At 41.3% G+C, this 21,437-nt stretch overlaps 3 protein-coding genes across 3 annotated transcripts; 2 read left to right on the forward strand and 1 right to left on the reverse strand.

Annotated features, from left to right (window-relative positions):
- The first annotated feature begins 3,613 nt into the window (after positions 1-3,613).
- LOC104441377 (shaggy-related protein kinase eta) lies at positions 3,614-9,552 on the forward strand. The gene is made up of 12 exons (XM_010054514.3): positions 3,614-3,852; positions 5,320-5,412; positions 5,698-5,757; positions 5,833-6,105; positions 6,224-6,298; positions 6,378-6,434; positions 6,560-6,700; positions 6,794-6,844; positions 6,920-7,015; positions 7,469-7,552; positions 7,794-7,895; positions 8,964-9,552. The coding sequence occupies exons 1-12, from the start codon at positions 3,721-3,723 to the stop codon at positions 9,057-9,059; spliced, it is 1,260 nt and encodes a 419-aa protein (XP_010052816.1). The 5' UTR covers positions 3,614-3,720; the 3' UTR covers positions 9,060-9,552.
- Positions 9,553-11,600: 2,048 nt separating this feature from the next.
- LOC104441383 (aspartate aminotransferase, mitochondrial) lies at positions 11,601-16,343 on the reverse strand. Its single transcript, XM_010054521.3, has 10 exons — positions 16,033-16,343; positions 15,434-15,519; positions 14,045-14,251; positions 13,784-13,889; positions 13,537-13,641; positions 13,290-13,462; positions 12,621-12,780; positions 12,209-12,304; positions 12,028-12,122; positions 11,601-11,943 (listed from the first exon to the last, which is right to left on the reverse strand). Exons 1-10 carry the CDS (start codon positions 16,210-16,212, stop codon positions 11,871-11,873), a joined length of 1,281 nt encoding a protein of 426 aa, XP_010052823.1. The 5' UTR covers positions 16,213-16,343; the 3' UTR covers positions 11,601-11,870.
- Positions 16,344-18,710: 2,367 nt separating this feature from the next.
- Positions 18,711-21,226, forward strand: LOC104441394 (60S ribosomal protein L11-1-like). Its single transcript, XM_010054533.3, has 5 exons — positions 18,711-18,792; positions 18,912-19,019; positions 19,151-19,193; positions 20,116-20,311; positions 20,766-21,226. The coding sequence occupies exons 1-5, from the start codon at positions 18,790-18,792 to the stop codon at positions 20,962-20,964; spliced, it is 549 nt and encodes a 182-aa protein (XP_010052835.1). The 5' UTR covers positions 18,711-18,789; the 3' UTR covers positions 20,965-21,226.
- Positions 21,227-21,437: the final 211 nt, after the last annotated feature.

Consider the following 21,437-nt stretch of genomic DNA (forward strand, 5'->3'; position numbering starts at 1 on the left):
TGTGGATGTTGCATTAATACATATATCTGCTTTAACCTACTTTGCTGTTGGGCCAAAATCACCTTTTAACCTACTTAACTCTTTTTATATTTCTCCTGGAGCCCCCCTTAGCACACTTTACTTTGGCCTAGTTTCCATGTTTCTCTTGAAAAAATGCTGATGTTCATCCTTTTTCAATCAGGAAGATTTATCCCTTTCCCTTCCCTTTTTGGCTCTGAAGAAAAAGGTGGGCATGGGCCAGAAATGGCCAAACTAGGACTCGGCACATGAGAACACAATGCTGTAATTCCTTAAGAAAATGCTTGGATTCGGACCCCACTGAATCACTGATTGGCTCCAGAACTCCATTTTAGACTATGCAAAAGCTCTGTTCATGCAGCTCCAGAGTTTCAGCTACATCTCTGCAGGGTGAGAGGAATCCCTTTTTCTCTTTTTTACCTATCTATGAGTCAGGTATGAAGGGCCATTTTCGCTTTTGGTCCACTAGATTTCTATCCTTTGAGCTTCAATGTTCCTTTCATGGGGATAAGACTGATCGCTGGCACCAGCAAGGCCCCAGGCACTGAGGATCAGAAGCTCTCAATGTCCACCCTCCCTACTAAATTTTCCCTGTATGGTCCATTTAGATTCCTTCGCTCAATTGGTCGATTTATCTAAAGAGAAGAACGGCGTCGGCTGCAGGACACCCCATATTATTCACGCCACTCTGAAAATGGGAAACTTTATTTAATTTCAAGCCATGGGTTTATGCTTTTGTGATTAGCTAAATTGAAAAAACACAGTCCATCCTCCCTGTGGATGGTAATCAGAGAATCGGCCTCAATGATGGCTCTTGGTAGGACCAGGATGCAAAGTTACTCCGAGGTCAGCTTCTATTATAGCTCTAGGAATGATCCAAGAAGAAATTCGCTTTCAAAGTGGGGTCTATGAGGAGGGGTCACGGCCATCATTTGGCCAGAAAAGAGAAGGATCCTTTTTCCATTTGGTGGGTTTTTAAGGCAGAGAACTTGGACTTCTTTTGCTGAGATTGGGTTTATTCATGTCGCCTACTTTTGAGAGGGGGCAAAATAAATCAGAGGGACACGAAATTAGGAGCTTGTTCCAAAATAAAAGAGAAGAGTACTTGTCTGAAATTTCGGATAAACCCATTAATTCATAAACACCATGAAGTTTCCCACCCGACTCTCTTGTAGTTCGACGATTGAAATGATCCGCTGGTCTTTGGATCCAGTCTATACAAGTACGTCCACGCAATACTGCGAACAAAAGCTGATCTGTTCGCTACTATATTTCATGTCGTCGTCTATGTCGTTTTCAGTTGAGGTGCCAAGACGCCGCAATAAGGGGCTTTGTGCATTCTCCAGGACGACATAGTGATTTCCTTTTCCCCCTCTCGCATGTGTAATCCCAAACTCACCATTCTAATTCCATAAGATTCTCTACCTAAAAGGAAGCAAACATGGGGACGTGGGATGCTGTCCCAAAGCTGGGTAGGCCTCGGTCCAGATTGGAAGACACATTGCTGAAAGTCGAAAAGCCGAAAGTAATTCCTTGTCCCTCCCGCCCCTAGATTCCACTCCACCTCTCGTCATGTCTTAAAAGTCCATGGGAGATCATTGAGATTGATTTTAGGGATAAAAGTACACTCAAAGTTCCAAAACCAACACTTAAAAAAGTATAATTGAGTCCTATAGTTTTGTGAAAGTATAATTAAGTTCTAAAACTTGTCGTAAAAATGCAATCGCGTCAAAATGCAATTAAATCTTAAATTTTTAAAAAGTATAATTAACATAATGACATGATTGGACTAATTTAATAAATTTTAAGATTTAATTGCATTTTCTGAAAATTTTATGACATAGTTGTACTCTCGTGATAAGTTTTAGAACTTCAAATATGCTTATCCCTTGATTTTAAGCATGTCATTCTATCATGGTTGCTCGAAACCCCTCGGATTTAGGATGGTATTTCATTATGGGATTGTAGGATGAAGGTTCTCATCGATTCCACATGGATCGATCCCCAGTCGTTCGAATTGGTCGTGGAGATTAGTAAGATCGATGGTGGAACTTGAGAGAGTGCCCAAGAAGCACATGAATAAGGAAGAGGGCATGGAATTGGGGACCGTTCTTGTTTAAGAAGAACTCGAAAGTCTTGATTTCGACTGAGATTGGAACGTGGACTTTGTAGGCTGCAAAAAGGTTGGCGATGCGATTTTTACCATGGTAATATGTTCAAAAGTCGTGTTGGGTTTCAACCGTCCTTCTAGATGACATGCTCCATCTTCCCCTCCCGCTGCTTCCTCATCTTGAATAGAAAGATATTCGTCAATTGACTCTTCAAACATCACGCGATGAAGAACAACGCGCGTCGAAAACTTTTCTAATAACCGAGCATGTCACTCCACACGTCACCTGACGTGTCCAATTTCCCTACATGAATTCGATTGTCATATCGCATGATTGGGACACATGGATTCCATGCAGAGGAAGGGAATCGATAATTTAATATCTCGATATATCGGAAAAGTATCAAAATCATTTAGGTGCTACTTAAATTATCTACGTCATAATTCAAAGATCTTCATTCAGGTGCTACTTCAGAGTTGCCAATTTTGTTACACAAAGAGGCTAATTGCAAAGGTTAACAAGCTCTGTCTTTGCAAACATGTTAAAAGGGAGTGGCCTAAGCATCTGTTTAAATTTGGCCAATGGTATTTTTGGGAAAACACCAATAATTCTATTTGAGTAGGTCACTCCACGCGTTACATGACGTGTCCAATTACCTTACATGAATTCGGTTATCATATTGCATGATCATGACATGTTAATTCCATGCAGAGGAAGGAAATCGATACTTTTACATGAAAATATATAGGGAAAGTATCGGAATTACTACATGGGATGCAAATAGGTCAAAATATTAAATTAACTATGTTATAGTTCAAAGATCTTCATTTAGATTCTACTTTCGAATTACCAATTACGTTACAAAGAGGGGCTAATTGCAAAGGGCTAATTGTAAAGGCTAACAAGCTCTACCATTGCAAAAATGCTAAAGAGAGTGCCTTAAGCATCCGTTTAAATATGGTCAATCGTGTTTTGAGAAAGGCTGACAATTCTATTTGAAGCACGTGGCATTTTGCAAAATGGATCGTCGTTGGATTTTCAAAAGGCGTTGATATATTATATTTTTATTTTTCCAATCGTCTTTATGGATTGCTCGTTAATAAGACTCGTATATATTTTATTTATTTCGCTTTATCGAAAAATTATAAAAATAACCCAACCAAAAAAAAGGAGAAGAAAATCTTTTTCAGGATGAGGTTTGGGGCCCCATGAAAAAAAGATAAAATGTATGCGCTATATTTTTGTGTAGGCATGGGGTTTGGACGAGGAAGAAGAGCACGCATTTCCCGACAGATAGATAAGGAGGAAGATTAGAGAGCCGTTTTTCTTTCTTTTTTACCGATTATTTTAATAAATTGAAATTTATTAAAATGATTGGAGCGTCGTCGTCACTCTCCTGATCTTGCGCGTGGGTCTAACCCCAACCCATCCTCCCTCTCTCTCCCTTCCTCGCTCGCTCTTATTCCCTCGTCGAGCCAGAAGAGAGAGAAAATCGTATTTAGAGAGAGAGAGAGTGAGGGAAAGAGTGTGAAAGTCTAGAGAGAGAGAGAGAGAGAGAGAGAGGGCGTGCTTGTGCTGCGTTGTTGCTCACATGGCCTCCATGCCCTCGGGGCCTCACCACCACCACCTCCTCCACCACCACCAACCGCCGCCGCCGCCGCGGCCGGAGAACGACCCGCCGAAGCTCGCCCCGCGGCAGCATGATCCAATGGACACCGATAAGGTCTGGTCTCTCTTCTCTTATCTCTCTCTCTCTCTCTCGCTCGCTCGCGCGGGCGCGGGGGCGCTGGACGCGCGGTTTAGGTCGTGGTGACTGGTTGGGCGTGGCGGTTTCGGAGATCGCGATCTCGAGACGATCCAGCTCCGGAGTCTCCGTCTGCTGCTCGAATTCTCGAGCGATCCTCGCGTCTTGTAGGGTTTCGCTTCCCTTCGCCGGAGATCTGAGCTCGCTTGTCTGGGGCTTCTGGAGCTCTTACCGTTGGCGGCGGTTCGGTCTGTGTGCGTTCTAGGGTCGCTCGATGCCTCTCTTCTCCTTAACGCGTTCGTATGTCCGAGCTTGGTTTTCGTGGTGAAGATCCGATCTGTCGGTCCGGCCTTGCTTTTCGGGCGCATTCGCTTTTTTTCTTTAGCTCTTGGAAGAAAGAACCGCGAGGGAAAGTTAAGATGATTTGGAGTTCTTTCCTGAGTGGTTTTTTTTTTTTTATTGCAATTGAAAATGGAGAGAAAAGGGATAAGGAGGATGACCGCGAGAGGAATCAGTTGGTGCGAGCTCTGTTGAGCTGAGTTTTGATTTTCTTCACTTGTAGTTGCTGAAGACTTGGCAATCTCAGTGATTTGCAGATGTGAATGTTTTCACTTCACTGGCATTATCGGTGGCCAGAATTAGGGTTTCGCAGCAGCGATTTGCTCTTTAACCCCTTTTGTGGAATTTCATACATGCTTAAGTTTGTTCGAGATTCCTCAACGTTGACTCGATTTTATCTTTCTGCCATTTGTCATGAGGATCATCCGAGAATTCCCACTTTTTGATCTCAATTAACTTATTAAAGATAATCATCTGACTGGCTTTGGCTTTTTGTTTTGTTCTCAGGGTGCTTTCTTTTGATTGCTTTGGGTTAAAGATGTATCTTGATTCTGTCTTTTAGTGTGTAGGTTGAGGTGATGGGATTTGCTTCTTGAACTCTTAAATTTGGGATCTTCAAATTCATCTTTACCCAGCCTCACCACTGCAACTCATCGTCTACCGGTTTTTTTTTTTTCAACCCCGTGGTGGTAGATTTGTTGTTGCTACCGATAAAAAAAAGAAAAGGAGAGTTCTCAGGCATCTTGGTTTTGCTCTTTGAATGAGCTTGTCTTTTTTCTGTTTGAATGTAAGTGATCCATCAATGAATTTCAACACAAAATCAGGCGAGATCGTGGAACCTCCTTGACGCAGATGACGATATAATGTCTTCTCATACTTTGTGCTGAACACGTGTTACTTATGTGTCGTACTTTGATGAATCTGTTAGAATCTATAGTTTTCAAGTGTTATGACTGCTGAAGATTTGATGGTGTACTAAAATTCAAAATTTAACGAGACTGACGTTGTTCGTAATAACTGCTTTGCCAGTTTAATTATAATCCGTTACTCAAATTTATTGGAATCTTGAAATTTCTCTATTAACCCTGCATGCCATTTTCACTACAGGAAGCGTCACCCTCTATTATTGAGAATAATGAGGCTGTCACTGGTCAGATTATTTCAACCACAATCGGTGGGAAAAATGGCGAACCCAAGCAGGTAACAATAGCTGTATTTTCCAAGGCCCTGGTGGTATCTAGATGTAGTCTTCGCATTCTTCTTGCCGTTGAAATAAGCTACAGCTCTGTTAAAGAGGCATTGAGTTGCATGTCATATAAAGCCAAGTAAAAGTGAAGTCCAACTAATATTTCAAGATTTGCCTCCGAGAGGTGGTACCTACTTATTCAAGAAAATACGCATCAAAGTTGGAATTTGTTTCAGTTAGTCATTGAGTACCATGTAGTCCTCCAAAGCTCAAGTGTTATCCTTCAATGCTTCTTGTAGACCATCAGCTATAAGGCGGAACGTGTTGTTGGCACCGGATCTTTTGGAGTAGTTTTCCAGGTACATTGTTTGATTCCTTAAATGAAACACCACCTTGTTGTTTCAACCTTACTAATATGCTATCACTTTTCTCAGGCAAAGTGCTTGGAAACTGGGGAAATGGTTGCCATAAAGAAGGTTTTGCAGGACAGACGCTATAAAAATCGAGAGCTGCAGCTAATGCGTCTAATGGATCACCCAAATGTGGTTTCTTTGAAACATTGCTTCTTCTCTACTACTAGTAGAGATGAGTTGTTTCTGAATTTGGTCATGGAGTACGTACCCGAAAATATGTATCGGGTTCTGAAGCATTACAGCAGTATGAACCAGAGGATGCCCCTTCTTTATGTGAAACTCTATACATATCAAGTATGGACTGTTGTCTCTTTTTTTGGTAAAATTGGAAATTAGGGATCATTATTCCTTGTTTGGCATAAATTTGATATCTTTCCTCATTCAGTCATATTTAACAGAAACTTTTTGACAGATATTTCGAGGGCTAGCATACATTCATAACGTTCCAGCGGTTTGTCACAGGGATGTGAAGCCACAAAACCTTCTGGTATTCTGCAGCGTAACTTTCTCATCTTTTGAAAAAATGTAGTCTCTGTCTGGACATCATTGTTATTGATACCGTGCAGGTTGATAATGTGACCCACCAAGTCAAACTCTGTGATTTTGGGAGCGCAAAAGTTCTTGTAATTACTCTTCCTTTCTATTTTCTCTATTTGCTTGACTTATTCAATATGTAAACATTGGTTGCAATAGTTACATCGAATCTTTTGGTTAATGCATCATTTTAAGAGTTTTAAGATTCCATCAGGTTAAGGGCGAAACTAATATATCATACATATGCTCTCGCTACTATCGGGCTCCAGAGCTTATATTTGGCGCGACAGAATACACGACATCAATTGACATTTGGTCAGCGGGTTGTGTTCTTGCTGAGCTTCTCCTTGGTCAGGTTAGTCATGTTTGGTGCAAAGTTATAAGTAATCTATGTCAGCTTTGTAATTTGCTACTGAAAGTCACCGTTTGATTTCTTTTGCTTTTGTAGCCATTATTTCCTGGGGAAAATGCAGTAGACCAACTTGTAGAGATTATCAAGGTGAGCCTCTCCACCAGTACTGATTTGGTAGTCTCTTTGGTACTATTTGACCATATATTTGACGTAATGTTTCAGGTTCTCGGTACACCCACTCGAGAAGAAATTCGATGCATGAATCCGAACTACACAGACTTCAGATTTCCCCAAATCAAGGCTCATCCTTGGCACAAGGTTAGCTTTCATTTTATATAAGTATTGTAAATGTTGTTCTGTCAGCCTTCTGATTTTGTGACTTAATTTTGGTTCAAACGGTGTTGTCTATAACGTCTCACTAATTTTGGTGGTGCCAAGCTGCATCTATAGTCACATGTGCATTCTGTTTTTGTTTAGTCTGTTTGGAACTTATAAAGTGTGAAGATACCTTAGAAGGCATCTGATGATATTAATGTTGTTGAAATGGGACATCATGATACTCTGCTGAAGAAAACACAGTTTCTCCCATTGAAGATCAGATACTTAATATGCATCCAATTAAAATATGACTGGTGATATTTTGCATGTGGGGTTTTCTCTGATGTCTGAAATGAGGTGCCCTCTCCGCTTGTCTAGCATAGATTTTTAATTTTTCGATAGTTCTGCCATTGTGGACTTCATTTCATTAATTTCTATAATGTATACTTTTAGGTATTTCACAAGAGGATGCCTCCTGAAGCGATTGACCTTGCATCACGACTGCTTCAGTATTCACCAAGTCTTCGCTGCACTGCGGTGGGTGAACTCTATTCTGATCTTTGTATTGGATAAATTGCGACCATGGTCTGAGGACTCTCTGCATTTACAGAATGACAATGTTCAACATCTTAGCTGCAAATCTAGATCTCATGTTGTTTGTAGCGGTGGAATCATCTTTCTGTCAAATGAACCATTGATTTATGGTCTTAAATGTATCAGTTGAAGTTTTTATCTCTTCCATCACATTATCACTGAATTCTCCTTGATTGCTTTGCAGCTGGAGGCATGTGCCCATCCTTTCTTTGATGAGTTGCGTGAGCCAAATGCACGGCTTCCTAATGGTCGGCCTTTTCCGCCTCTATTCAACTTTAAACAAGAAGTATGCAATCAGCCTTTTTTTTCTTAATCTACATGAAATACATAGAAATGCATAATTCTTGGCTGTTCATGATCCCTGTTTATGAGAGTATAGTTGCGTTTCATTGCTGCTTTTCTTTGTGGGACAATCATGGATTTCGTCTCACAGATGGATGGAAATAGAGCTCCTCTTACTCTTCTTTTTAATGTCTAGACAATCATTAATCAATGTAGGATCACCTACCATTTGTTCCATCAGCTGCCGCTTCACCAGAAGGGACAGAGAGACAAATGATTGCATTCATTTGTGAACTACTAATGACAAATTAAATGTGATTTGGGGTTTATTAGATTTTTATGTCACCTCCTAGAGTCACTGTTTGGGAAACCTATATCTGGGTACGAATTGGGACATGGACTTTGCAATGTCCTAGAATCACGAGGCAGAATGTGTATCTTATATTCCCTGGGCATCCCATATTGAATTGTCTTTCTGCCTCTTCCATGAAAGTTATGTCTACGTTTTTTTTACGGGCAGTATCTGATTGACTGTTGCTTTGCCTTAGTGGATTTATACCTCCTCAGTTACTCTTTTTGGCCTCTCATCCTGGTCTGTTTATAGTCTGACTGGTAACTAATATCAGGTTTGCTAAAATTTGAGCTGTTAGTGCATTTTCATATTGGCCTGATTTTTGTGTCATGGCTGTGCACTGAATATCTTGTTATGAAACATCCATGTATATGCGACTAGTATTGGTTGTCTCTATCAGTAGGTCCGCCTTGCTCACATACAACTCATGACTCCATGACATGCATGGTTTGCTTACTCATTCTCTCAAGTGGAAGGCCATTTGAATTCAGATGGCCTATTAACTGTCTTGGCTGGTTCATAAAATCAGAATAAACTTTTGCTTGGTTGGATGCATTAGATTTGTCCTGGTTGTGGTTCATATTTTACGGTTTAAAATATTAATTATCTTTCAACAGTGTTAGTTGAACTTTGTCAAATCTCGTGTTGGCTAGTTGACAATTTCTTTTTTTCTTGTGGAAGGTTACCATCTAACTAAGATTGGTCTGAATGTGTCTACAGTTGGCTGGGGCATCACCTGAATTGATTAACAGGCTGATTCCAGAGCATGTGAGGAAGCAGAATATTCTCAATTTCCCTCATCTGGCTAGTACATAAGCGTAGAATGCAAAACGAGGAGTCAATCATCTAGTACTTGATGGAAGTGAACATAACTGAGGACAATCTGTGTGTTCTGCAGTTTCAGCCCTGCAATCGGCTTTTCTCGCCCTGCAAGATGTGGAAATGGTGATATCTCAGCTTTTAACATGGAAAGCGGTTGACTGTCTTCTCATGTCGTTCTAGCGAAGAAAGATAGTATTTCCTTGGATGTACATCGTTTTGATCCTAAACTCTAGAAACCTTAGGAGTATAAAAATGTGATGCTATTTATGTCTAGTTATGTAGGGGCATTACAGACCCAAAAAGGAGCTTAAGAAGCTCATTTAAGTTAGTATGGCTTCCTTCTTTTTATATGTTGAAGAAGAATGTGGTGTTTGTTTCCAGCCTGTGACTGGGTGCCATCATTAAACTACTGTGGGGCATCGAGATCTCGGTCCAAGTTTGTTCCATTTTGTCTTCTTTCATGGAATTCGATGACTCTTTCGCTCCATAGATAGAAATATAGATCGCCTGTCTATCCACCCCATAGCGGCTAGATGCATCATTGTCATCTCTTTTGTGCAAAATTGCATTTACAGGAGGAGATTAATCAGAGTGAAGCTGGAGATGAGTTGAATAACTTTCAGGCGGTCTTGCACAGGCATGGTGATTCTTGACTGACTGTTGACCTGGACTTGCTATCGATCTTGGAACGGCGTTGCTTGATGATACGAGCTGAATATTTTTTCCAGATGTCAGTGCCAACATTTTCCCTTTGCAGGGCTCTTGATGTTTAAGCTAGTGTTAGCTTTTATGATTGTTTAAATTATATCACGGAACGAGTTATGCTGTCTCTCTAGTGGTTTCACTCGGACATGATTTGATTGAAGCGACGAATGAATTTCTGACAAATAAGTTAATTGCATGAAAAATCTCAAATTAGATAAAAAGTTCAGGATCTATCCGAAGTAGGCAGGATACGTAACCATTTTAAAGAAAGAGGCTTCAGCAACTGCAGAAGTAGCTTCTTGATAACCAGTGGGGGATGGAACGACTTTTGTGTCAGGAAAATTGAGGTACGACATCGACCGACATTTTGACTTTCTCATGCGAAGGCTCAAAGTCCACCAAGCCAACTGCCCGACACAAAGATACGGCATTAGGTAGACAGAATCATTTGTCAAGATTTGACCATGACCGTTTTCACCCCAGCAAAGAAACATGCTTTAGTTTACAGTTTGGACCTCTCAAGCCTAATGTAACAAAAAGCAGGAGCGAAGCATTCCCAAGAAAAGTCGAAACGTTAGCGTAAGCATGCTTATTCTCTTGGCATCGTTGTAACGAGTGTGAACCCCATTCCTCTTCTCTTTTAATTTTGTTCATCTCAGCAACCAAGGAGCAAAAATTGAAAATCTATTTTGTATACTCACATGACCGAAATCTCTCCCTTTTTGCTTTGATTCTCTTCACTTTAATTATCAGATTGCAGGCCAAAAGATACTGGTGACATAACTTTGTCACGGTAAGCGCCATAACCTTCTTCTTTATTTTATAATTACTTAAGTACCACATCGGTTAAAAACTGTTCACTTCGACCACCTCTGAGACCTATCGATATTCTTTACTACTTATCTTGCTTTCATCCAAGAGCAAGAGAGAAATAGATAAGAAGCAATCAGTGAGGGAATAGAAATTAAATGTCCCATAGTTCGATGGATCAAATGCGTGATTATCACCTAAGTAGTCCCTCCCGTAATGGTTGATTTAGCTAGCATAGTCATTTATTTATGCTTTATCGTGTATGCATTTATTTTGTAGCGTGGGTGATCGGTGGATATCATTCTGTATCCGAGATATGTAATGCTGGATCTATAATAACAGAAGATAGGATGCTTCTAGTGATGTGAGCGATTTGGAAACAAACTGGGTGAGCCCGTAACAACTATTTCCAATGAACTAAACTGCGCATTGAACTGGAGAAAACCATCTCCTAGCAAAATCGATTGACAGTTATGTAAGACGGCATTAGCCACGTGATTGCAGGTTGAGATCCTAACGAGTTGTGTCTTATCCAATATATAAGCATAATCCCAACATATGAATGGTAAAAATCATATTATGAGTCGCTATATGTGCGCATTACAATTGATATCAAATTATTAATGGAAGCGATGGATTAGTTATTCAGTCGATGATCTGCCTGCTCAGATGTGAACCTGACCCCCCCAACAGTTCTTGCAGTTTTCATTGGATTAGGGAAAATATAGGCGGATCTCGGAAATAATCAGAGCGGCACAGCGGAGGCATAGAGAACTTTAATTATTTCGACACCTTGTTGGGTAATCTGTAGTACATCAGCAGGCCAACATCGAGTTCCCTAATCACGGGCTCAAATTCCACCAAACCAAAGAATAAATATCCCCGACACAAAGTTACAGCATGCAGTAGACAATCATTTGCCAAGACCTTACCACGTACGCTTTCACACCGGCGAAACACGTGCTTTAGTACACAGCTTGGACCTCTGAACCTGACCGGGGAGAAGCATTCCCAGCAACAGTTGGAAACATATGGATTTTATTTGATGGGTCACCTGTAACTGTTAAAGTTGCAATCCCCAATTTCTCACGGGGAAAAGAATGGAACAAGTCAAGAAACAACAGGGGGCGCTCTAAATCACGCACATGTTATTGCCCATCTTCCTAGCTGCAACAAGATGGGAACTGAAAGAAAATCTCATGACCCTCATTACGACACAGCGACCTACTTCATGGAAAATGCAAATCGAGAGTAGCTTTATTCAAGGTTTGACGCCTCCTCGATTAGGTACTAAGAAGATTTCGTGACCTCGTTGATGGCATTAGCGAGGTATCCAACGTTACCAGTGGTTACACCTGCCATACTGTAAGAAAGGTTCGCATGTGAGAAGAGTAGATCTACAAAAGGAGGCGATTCCGCCAGATACCTATGTGGTGGAGTTATTTACCTTATACGGCCATTACGAGTCAAGTAAATGTGATATTCTTTTGTCAACTGATCAACCTGCTCTGGAGTCATCCCACTGTAGCAGAACATACCAATCTGTTGGGGGCAAAGACTGTCAAGAACAGGAAATTGTGCATAACCGATGCTAAAAAGATTGCCAATGGAATGAAATTGGACCATACCTGTTCGGTTATGTGTTTCCACGATAATGGCGACCCAAGCTTTTCAAGGTTTTCTCGCAAGGCAGTACGCATCCCGATTATTCGGTCAGCCATTACCTGAAAAGTTACAAGGGTCAATGTCAATTTACTTCTTGACAGGGGAGGGTGATTCATGTTCATATTAATTTCTTATGGCACTTCTATATCCAACAGATTTTCAGAATGTGAGAGAAGCAGCTAAAACAAAAGGGCAGCTAAAACAATAAGGGTCCAACCACCTAGGAAAGCCAACAGAACAAGCTTTGCAACATAATTAGTTCTTCTCCCAATCAGCCAAAACTCTGACCCAGTTTAAGTAGATACAATACAAATGATTGCTTCTTTGTTGGATTATCAAGGAATGAGTTACCACATATGAATAAAAAAAAACTACCTTAACTTCCTTGAGCCACAAACTCTTCAATTCTGGATCGCCAAGAATAGTTGACACTACCAGGGCACCATGCACAGGTGGATTGCTGTACATGGGTCTGGCAAGCTGCTGCAACTGACTTTTCACAGCTATCGCTTGTTTTTCATCTTCACAAAGAACACTGGACAGCCATAAATAAGCAGATAAAGCATGAGTTTCTATTCACTCCAGGATGAATGACAATTGAATTTTGGCTTATCAATTGTCTTGAGGATGCTTGCTTGTACAATTTCTGTGGGAAGATCTTTTTGACTATAATCACATTTTGCTCAAAATTTTGATTATGAAACTGAAGGAAACTCCATTTGCTTCATGCCCATGATAATGTTGAGGAAGATATGATAGGAAAGAGAATGCATGTCCACGTTTTCATCTAGCACAAAAGCATCATCTCATTTGAAAACATTTCCTCCCTCTGCTTCAGAGGGATCTGCAAAGGTCCCAGTGAAAATATGCTTCAGTTAAGAGTTTCAAGAAGAGTTCCTTTTACCAAGTAGGAAAGGTAATACTAAATAATTGGCCCTAAAACTTATGGCAACGCAAGCACAAAATTTCCATCCCAATACCCAATATAGTCAAAATACCCCAAACAAATAGTGGAACAGCTAGAGTATTAGACAGAATAATTACCTGAGGCAACCCACTCTCTGACCATACAGTCCCATGTTCTTTGCATAAGATTGAGCAATTCCAATTGCATGACCATCCTCAAGAAAGATCCTGATGGCCTTTGCATCTCTTTCTGGATCACCACTAGCAAATCCTTGATATGCCATGTCAAAGAAAGGAAAATGACCTTTCACCTGAAAATTGTATCATATTTCAGTCACAGAACTAATTGGTGAACGTTTGTAGTCAGCATTTCCTGAAACTATACCTTAATTTGATAAGAAATCTCTCTCCACTGGTCCTCTGAGGGATCCACCCCAGTAGGATTATGAGCACATGCATGAAGTAGAAAGAAGGAACCATTCGGTGCATTCTGATGATTGTCCATTGCAAACCCAGAGAACAGGTACCAAGCGTCAGCAACAAGAAAATTAGACAAAATCATCAACAAGAGACGAAGGAGTCATCATCATTGGAAGAATACACTTCGAGAGCCAAAATGTGCCCAAACTCACCTTGACATCATCCATTAGTGCCGCAAAATCTAAACCCTTAGATTCAGGGTGGTAGTAATGATAAGTCCTCTGAGGAACATGGGCATCTCTCCAGATGTTATGGTGGCTGATTACAATAATAACCAAGGCTCACATTAGTCATAGTGTAATGCACAACTTAAAATGCGAAAGCATGCGTGCCTGCATGTGCGTGTGAGAGAGAGAGAGAGAGAGAGGGAGGGGGGTGGGGGAGATAGATAGGGAGGGAGGGAGGGAGCTCACTTAGCCCAGGTTGGGACAGGTATATAAATCTGGGAATCAGGACTAAAGCGCTTCTGGAAGTCAGCAAAAAGGCGGCATGCACCTGTCCCAGAAAGAGCTTGCACTGCTGCTATTCTTTTGTCTTTGATGAACTCAGAGTCCTCACCATATGCCAACTTCAATGTTTCCTCCACCATCTTCACACTGCCACCCATTGGAAGGTATTCCCTGTCCAGAAAAAATCAACCAGCCACTCCTCAAGTTCATTTTATCTAATCAATGAAGAATCCTACGAGTAGGTTTGTGCAGTCAACGTGCAATTACTCAATAGTAACAAGGACAATTCATTGAGGAAAATTTAAAATTTTAAGCAGACTCAGGAGTTCTGACTGAAATTCAGTTAAAACTTGCTTCTAATTGAAAAACAGAGAGAAAATGGTCTAAAACTAAGAGAATATACGCTCTCAGCAAACAACCACCTTCAAACATTCTTGTCTCCATAGATTAGTTAATTGAATATCCCATAGACATCAAATCCATTGAAACTAACACAACAAGCTGCCGTTTTTCACAATGTGACTGGTTCAACTCGACCAATGAGAGGCAAGCACCACTTATTTATTTAAAATTGAATCTTCTTTTCACTTTTATTCAAAATATTATTGCTAGCACTGACTAAAGAATATTTTTTATCAAATTAGAGCTATATGTTTAGACATTATGAACAGAAACTGAATCCTGACACTTTGCCGAATGAACTCTACATGTAGCTTGTGGAACTATGAGCATCAGTAGGAATTTAAATACGGAAAGCAATCTATTTGACAATGGTCCAGCTAAAAAAGACATATATTTCAAAAAGTTAAACAAGGAAAAGCAAAAAATTTACTTAAAAAATATTTCATCACCATCAGTTACACACTGGAATGGCATTGGCCACAACTTTTGCAAGAAAAAAGATAATTAGACATGTCCAATTTTTCTATAGCCTTTTGCTTCGATCACTTGCACCAGTGTCTTTTAATCAGCATCAACACTGTGATAATTACTCTATCATCAAATACATGATCCAGTAGAGTAGATAGTTTAGAACAGGAATCTGGACCAAGTGGCAAAAGTTGAAAAGTAAGGTTATCTTCAGATACCAACACCGAAATGATTCCCAACAATAAGAATAAAGACCGTGGGAAAGGAATCAAGGTGGTCAGTGGAGGCTGAAAGTAAAGGTGAGTTTGATGGACCACCATAATAATGCTACAACATGCTGAAAATGTCCCTTTCACATTTTCACCATAGAAATAAGCACATGTAGCGACGACATTAAGTGAAAATTTTACTATGGTCCAATAACGAAAGTGAACCCAAATTAATTCGTTCCATAATACAAGGACTGGAAATAGACGAACTCACATGTTCTGGTTCCCGGCAATTCTCCGCTCCGCTTCTCTAACGCACTCAAGAACAACCGGCTTCCCATTATCATCGCGGTAAGCACCCTTCATAGTCATGCCATTCAATACAAATCAAATGGGCACAGCACGAAAACATTAAAACAAAATAAAAAATCATGGCGCGACACGCAATTTGAGCTCCTAGGAGGCCGAAACACCAGCACTCGATGATTTCGAATAAAATAAAGCCAAATCAATCACCAAAGAGCAGGCTACCGAAGCCCCGCTTTCGCAGTGCCAGCAACTAACTAAACTACTGAGGCAGAGCCAAAGTAAAACACGATCGACGAAAGAACCATTTCCTCTCCATATTTGCGGAGCAAGAAAGCAATCGAATTTCAAGAAAAGAATCGTATTCCACTCCCGGCCTTCAAAAACATGCGAGAGCAGGAGGTGCATTCGAATCAGCAATCCCAGTTGATCCCATCACCCCCAGAAAAAAGATCGAGCCAGCACGACAGCAGGAACCAAACGGAACGAGGCATCGAAGGAAAACCCAAGAACAAGAAACGAGGGAGCATTAGAGAGAGAGAGAGAGAGAGAGAGCGCTTTGCTTACAACGCCGACGTTCACTTTGTCGGGGCTGGGGTCGGCGAGGAAGGCCTCGGTGACGCCGAGGATCGGGTCTTTGGGCGCCGGCTCCACGCTCCGCCACCACGACGACATGGATCTCGCCCCGACCGCGGAGCCCCGGCCCAGGATCCGGCCGGAAACGCCGGCGCGAACCGCCGCCGCCATGGAGGGTGGAGAGAGCGATCGAGCGGAGGAGCGGCGGAGAGAGGAAATGGAAGGAGAGCTCGAGAGAGAGGCAGCGAATCGATCGCGCAACGAAAGTTTTGGTTTTTATCTGTTATTGATGGCCTCGAAGTGCGTGTCCTGTGATCTTGCCACTTGACGTTGCTTGACAGTCTTCATGTGTTCGGATGCTCCTTTTTATTTATTTATTTTTTTTTTTCGAAATTGAATTTTGGAGTCCTTTTGTTGACTTTTTTTAATTATTTTGCGAATTCTTTTAATGATTTGGAACGCCCTACTTTATTACCACGCCGAACTCTTTCGTCGAATTCGTCGCAGGTTGGCGGATTTGTTGCTGTGTGTGCTGACTGTGCTGCGCGGCGGGCTGTCCGAAAGGACGCGTGGCCGAGGATTGCTCCCTCTCTAGATGGTCCGCACACCTGCTTCCTCAGCTTTTTTTTTTTTTTTTTGCCGTTCATACTTTACTTTTATTTTAATTTTCACTTTCAAATTATATATTATCTTCTTCTTTTTTTAACTTGAAAACCGCTATACAACTGGCAGTCGGCGGCCTAAACCCCGGGTGACCCAAGGAGATCCACCTCCCCCAAACCATGAGTACTATCTTCTTACAGAGCGTAAAAGTAAATCAACACCTAAAGTTAAATCTTCTTCACCCTAATTCCCTAAGAAGGTTTCATCTAATTTATAAGGTATTTGGTTGACCTTTCCAACCCCGTAGGAAAATAGTTGAGCATTCGACATGGCCAAATGGTGACCTTGGAAATATCGAAAACCCAATATTACTCCCATCCGACATTGTGGAGCGATATTTACATAATGTTGAAACTTTTCCAAACTAACTTGGCCAATTTTTTAATTTTTCGGTTTTGCTGCTCCTTCTAACTGTTCATCTTCTTTTTGTGAGGGCCGCTGACAAGGCTAGAAAGGCATACTCGGCCACATTTAGTTGATGAAAAGACAGTGAGTGGCCGATGAGGCCCGCACAACTGAGGTGACTATTGGTTGGGTTGCGTGACCCTCATCGGAGGTCACCCGAATTGATGATCATCGGTGCTAGGTCTGGCTCACTAATGGTCGTAGCCAACAAAAGATTTGAGTTATTTTTCAATAAAAAAATTTAAAAAAATACAATCAAAACCCATTGCAAAAGTTTTTCTTTTTGTCAAACACTACTTGAATCCATATTTCTTTTGTAAAGAGTTTTTACCATAAACAATTTGCATTTCTTTAAAGGGATTTGGCTTTCTACATTTGCACTACACCTAAAACCCATTTGCAAAGTTGGATCAAATCCACCCTTAATTTGTGTAGTCAAGTCATTTCCTCATTAACACTTTAATTTGCTTTGCAAATTTTATATTGTTAAAGAATAAAATAATCGATTAATTATTTAAGAACACGGTGCAAAGGATGAAAATAAAAGAAGTACAAGGATTTATGACTAGATTCGTTAAATAGGTCGGTTGGGTAGGTTCGAAAATGATCTATCTCAAATTGACAAATGTAACCTATTTTGACTAATTTCCATACAATATCAATTTAATGACTCAGTACCTATATTACTAAAATGATTATATATTTAATCAAATCTACAAAAACTTGTACCTAAACTGAGTTGAGAGCACAAAGTGAGTGAGTGTGGGAAGAGTTATAGAGGCGAATTGAATCTAAATAAGTTTTTAATCCATTTAACACTTATATTATTTTGAATTTTACTATTTTAAATCCATTTACTTAATAAAATCAATTCATATAACAACCTAACCCATCAAATATGGATTTTAAATATGATCCATTTTGATGGGTCTATTTGTAATTGTGATATGTTACGATGCTTACCGCTCGTAGGAAATGAAAACCTCCCATCGATTGTCTTGTCCATTTTATAGAGTTGTGTATAATACTTTTGAGTTAAAAATGAGACTTTTTTTTTCTTTTTTTATACCTAAGGAACCGCCCTCGCCCTGAGCGTTGCCTCGGCTTGTAGGACCACCCCGGCGGAAACCCAAGATAGTGAGACGACGTTAGCGAAGGACCCACTACCCCGTCGCACTTAAGATCCCGAAATTATTAAAATATTATTATTATGCGTTGCCATTCATTTCTTTGTGTGGGATTCGAACTCCTCCATCTTGAGTAGACGTCATGGAAGCTCTTATCCAGTTAGACCACCGCAGGCGGTGGTATTAAAAAAAAAGAGATTTGATCCCAGGAAAGTTCACCGAATTGCTCTCTCTTTCTCTCTCTCTTCTCTTTATTGGATACGAGGGATTCTCTCTCTCTCCCACCTTGTTGGATACGAGGGGGGCTAATCCAAAGAAAATCATCACCCAGTTTTCTTGGGCCAAAGAGATGGGCCTCTCTAAATGGGTCATCGCAGCCCGCTTAGCGGCGTCGAAGCCCACAAGAGCCCCTCCTTTAAAACCCCGCAAGAGCCGTGCTCTAGGGTTGTTGGCCTTCTCTCGAGCGCTCTCACCTCCCCACTGCCGCCGCCGCCGCCGCCGCCCCTCGCTTCTGCTGCCGCCGCCGCCGCCGCCGCCGCGGTGTGACGTTCCAATGGTGAGCCCCTCTCCATCTCAATCCTCGCGTTTATCGCGTTCGTTTCTGGATGTCCGGCTGATACTCAACAAGTTCCTGCCTTTCCTTTGCGTTCCTCGAAAATGCCCGAATCGGAGCAGGCTGCGGAGAAGAAGCTGTCGAACCCCATGAGGGAAATCAAGGTCCAGAAGCTCGTCCTCAACATCTCCGTCGGCGAGAGCGGAGATCGCCTCACCAGAGCCGCCAAGGTAAAACTGTTTCCATTCGCGCGCGCACCCGAGCGAACTTCTGTATCCGTCTATTGCGGTTTGGTTGGATTTTTATCATGAATAATCTGTCCGGTGCTGATTCGGGTTTTCGCCGCTTGATGGGGGCTCAGGTGTTGGAGCAGCTCAGCGGCCAGAGCCCTGTCTTCTCCAAAGGTTGGTCCTTTATCGCGGTTCGCTTTGGATTCGGTTCTCCGTCAGTTGTTTTCGTGTCTCTGATCTCGATTGTAGGAACTAAGGAAGTCCGAGTCCATTAGATTTTTATTTTCCTTGTCCTGTCCTCCGTTAACAGTTAATGGATTTTGAGGTGAATACTGACTTTGGAACGCATGTAAGAACAGCTTTTCTAACTACTGAAATGCTCTTGCTTCATTAGGGAAAGTCGGGTTCTTTTTACTCTGACTCGCTCAAAGTTGGGCGAGGAGAACATTTGTTAAGAGTCCTTTTGTCTGAATGGTGTCCCCTGGTTTCTTCTTGGTTTTGAAACTTGCTGGAAAGAGAGATAAGGTTGAGATTTTGCTCTGACTTTGAGATGAGTTAATGGCTAGTTAGGTTCTGAAATAGAGAATTTGGAATTGCTTCCCAAGCAGTGGTAATGCAGTGGATGTCCCTGATAGATGGTGCATATCTATGTGGTATAATTATAAACATGCGGCTTGACAATAGATGTTAATTTATTCAGAAAGTCTTTGATACTGCCTGAGAGCTTAAAAAAAAGCTGATGCGCATGCGTGTGCTGAAATGGTGACCACTTGAACTGCGTTGGCGGTCCTAACTCCTTCAGATTGCTTCGTTACACATGTTATTGTGTCATCTCTCTTACTTGAGATTCAAAGGCGGCTGTCTGACAACTGTGTTTTTTGAGAGTGAATGCACATTATTAACTAAATTTTCGATGCTCTGTAGTTTCCTTGTATGCACATGTTAATGCATGCATGCCATATATGAAATTAGTACGCATTAGATGCAGTATGCTACTTGTCCTTTGTTGGGACCTTATCTATTGTTTTGTTGATTATGTGGAGTATTCATCTGTCATCTGATGTACATCTTCTGTTATCTGATGTTTATACTATAGCTAGGTACACCGTTCGTTCTTTTGGAATCAGGCGCAATGAGAAGATCGCATGTTATGTGACTGTCAGGGGTGAAAAAGCAATGCAGCTTCTGGAGAGTGGTTTGAAGGTTAAGGAATATGAGCTGCTGCGAAGGAACTTCAGTGACACCGGTTGCTTCGGTTTTGGTATCCAGGAGCACATTGATCTTGGTATCAAGTAAGTCAATCCAACCCACCTAATTTCGATTAGGAATTCGTGGAAAGTTTCATCTTCATCATTCTCGGAAGTGCTTCATAGTGTGTGATTATTACCATCTCAGTATGCACTTACTCAAGGAGTTTAACACAACATTACATGAGAAAGTAAATTAGAGTTTGCATGAGGCTTCTATCTTCTGAGTTGTACTTGTACTAGCCTTAACTTAACAGTCAAATTTGAGTTTGCTGGCAGCCAGTCAGTTCATACCATCTGATGAGCACTCTCTGCATGTTTCACTTGGTTGAGCATTAATTTATCTCTCTAATTTCTTCAAATAAAATGCCAAGGAAAGCATCAGTAGCTGCTTTTACATCAGGATTACCGGTCCATCAGTTACTTTCTGTCTTCAACTTTACATGATAATCTATTTCATGCCTTGCTTGCTGAACATCCGTGTTTCCTTCTTTCCTAGGTATGACCCTTCGACTGGTATTTATGGTATGGACTTCTATGTTGTGCTGGAACGACCTGGTTATAGAGTTGGCCGTCGTCGGAGGTGCAAGTCCCGTGTTGGGATCCAGCACAGGGTCACCAAGGAGGACGCCATGAAGTGGTTCCAGGTTAAATACGAAGGTGTTATCCTTAACAAGTCCCAGAATATCACCGGCTAAGTTCTTAGATTCTAAGAAGTCTGCTCGCCTTCCCTTTATATGTTGAAGTCCTAAATTAGGATATTGCCTTCATTTTTGCTCGGGAACAGGTGTTTTAATGTATCGGTTTTGCTTGGGAAGACTTTGTTTTTGTGTCACGTCTTTTCATTGTTTGACACACATTTATGTTGTAGTCCTTGTCGCTCCATGTCCAAGAGGATCTCTTTTCACAAAAGTAGAACCTGTAGCTGTGGGAAAAAAGGCCGAACGAGCTATTTTTGCATCGGGTTCTGCTAGTATTTCTCAGTCCACGGGCGTGCTAAGATACGTTCTCAGCCAATGCGTCGTACCCTAATGCGACCAATCTCTATTCGACGATCTGCCATCCGAACCCCACTGACAAGTTTCATGTTAACACATTGAATTGATGATTTAAGCCATTTTATCATACGCGAAGCAAGTTTCATGTGAGCGATCGATTACTTGATAATCGC

This window comes from Eucalyptus grandis, chromosome 1, assembly GCF_016545825.1.
Source record: "Eucalyptus grandis isolate ANBG69807.140 chromosome 1, ASM1654582v1, whole genome shotgun sequence".
NCBI lineage: Eukaryota > Viridiplantae > Streptophyta > Magnoliopsida > Myrtales > Myrtaceae > Eucalyptus > Eucalyptus grandis.

Excerpts from the sequence above, each read along its gene's own strand:
- LOC104441394 (XM_010054533.3), top strand. Across the intron at positions 19,020-19,150 it reads GCCTCACCAGAGCCGCCAAG|GTGTTGGAGCAGCTCAGCGG; the intron begins GTAAAACTGTTT and ends ATGGGGGCTCAG. Across the intron at positions 20,312-20,765 it reads CACATTGATCTTGGTATCAA|GTATGACCCTTCGACTGGTA; the intron begins GTAAGTCAATCC and ends CTTCTTTCCTAG.
- LOC104441377 (XM_010054514.3), top strand. The coding sequence starts at position 3,721 with ATGGCCTCCATGCCCTCGGGGCCTCACCACCACCACCTCCTCCACCAC. Across the intron at positions 5,413-5,697 it reads AAAATGGCGAACCCAAGCAG|ACCATCAGCTATAAGGCGGA; the intron begins GTAACAATAGCT and ends TGCTTCTTGTAG. Across the intron at positions 6,106-6,223 it reads TGAAACTCTATACATATCAA|ATATTTCGAGGGCTAGCATA; the intron begins GTATGGACTGTT and ends ACTTTTTGACAG.
- LOC104441383 (XM_010054521.3), bottom strand. The coding sequence starts at position 16,212 with ATGGCGGCGGCGGTTCGCGCCGGCGTTTCCGGCCGGATCCTGGGCCGG. Across the intron at positions 13,463-13,536 it reads AGATTTCTTATCAAATTAAG|GTGAAAGGTCATTTTCCTTT; the intron begins GTATAGTTTCAG and ends TACAATTTTCAG. Across the intron at positions 11,944-12,027 it reads ACTCGTAATGGCCGTATAAG|TATGGCAGGTGTAACCACTG; the intron begins GTAAATAACTCC and ends CCTTTCTTACAG.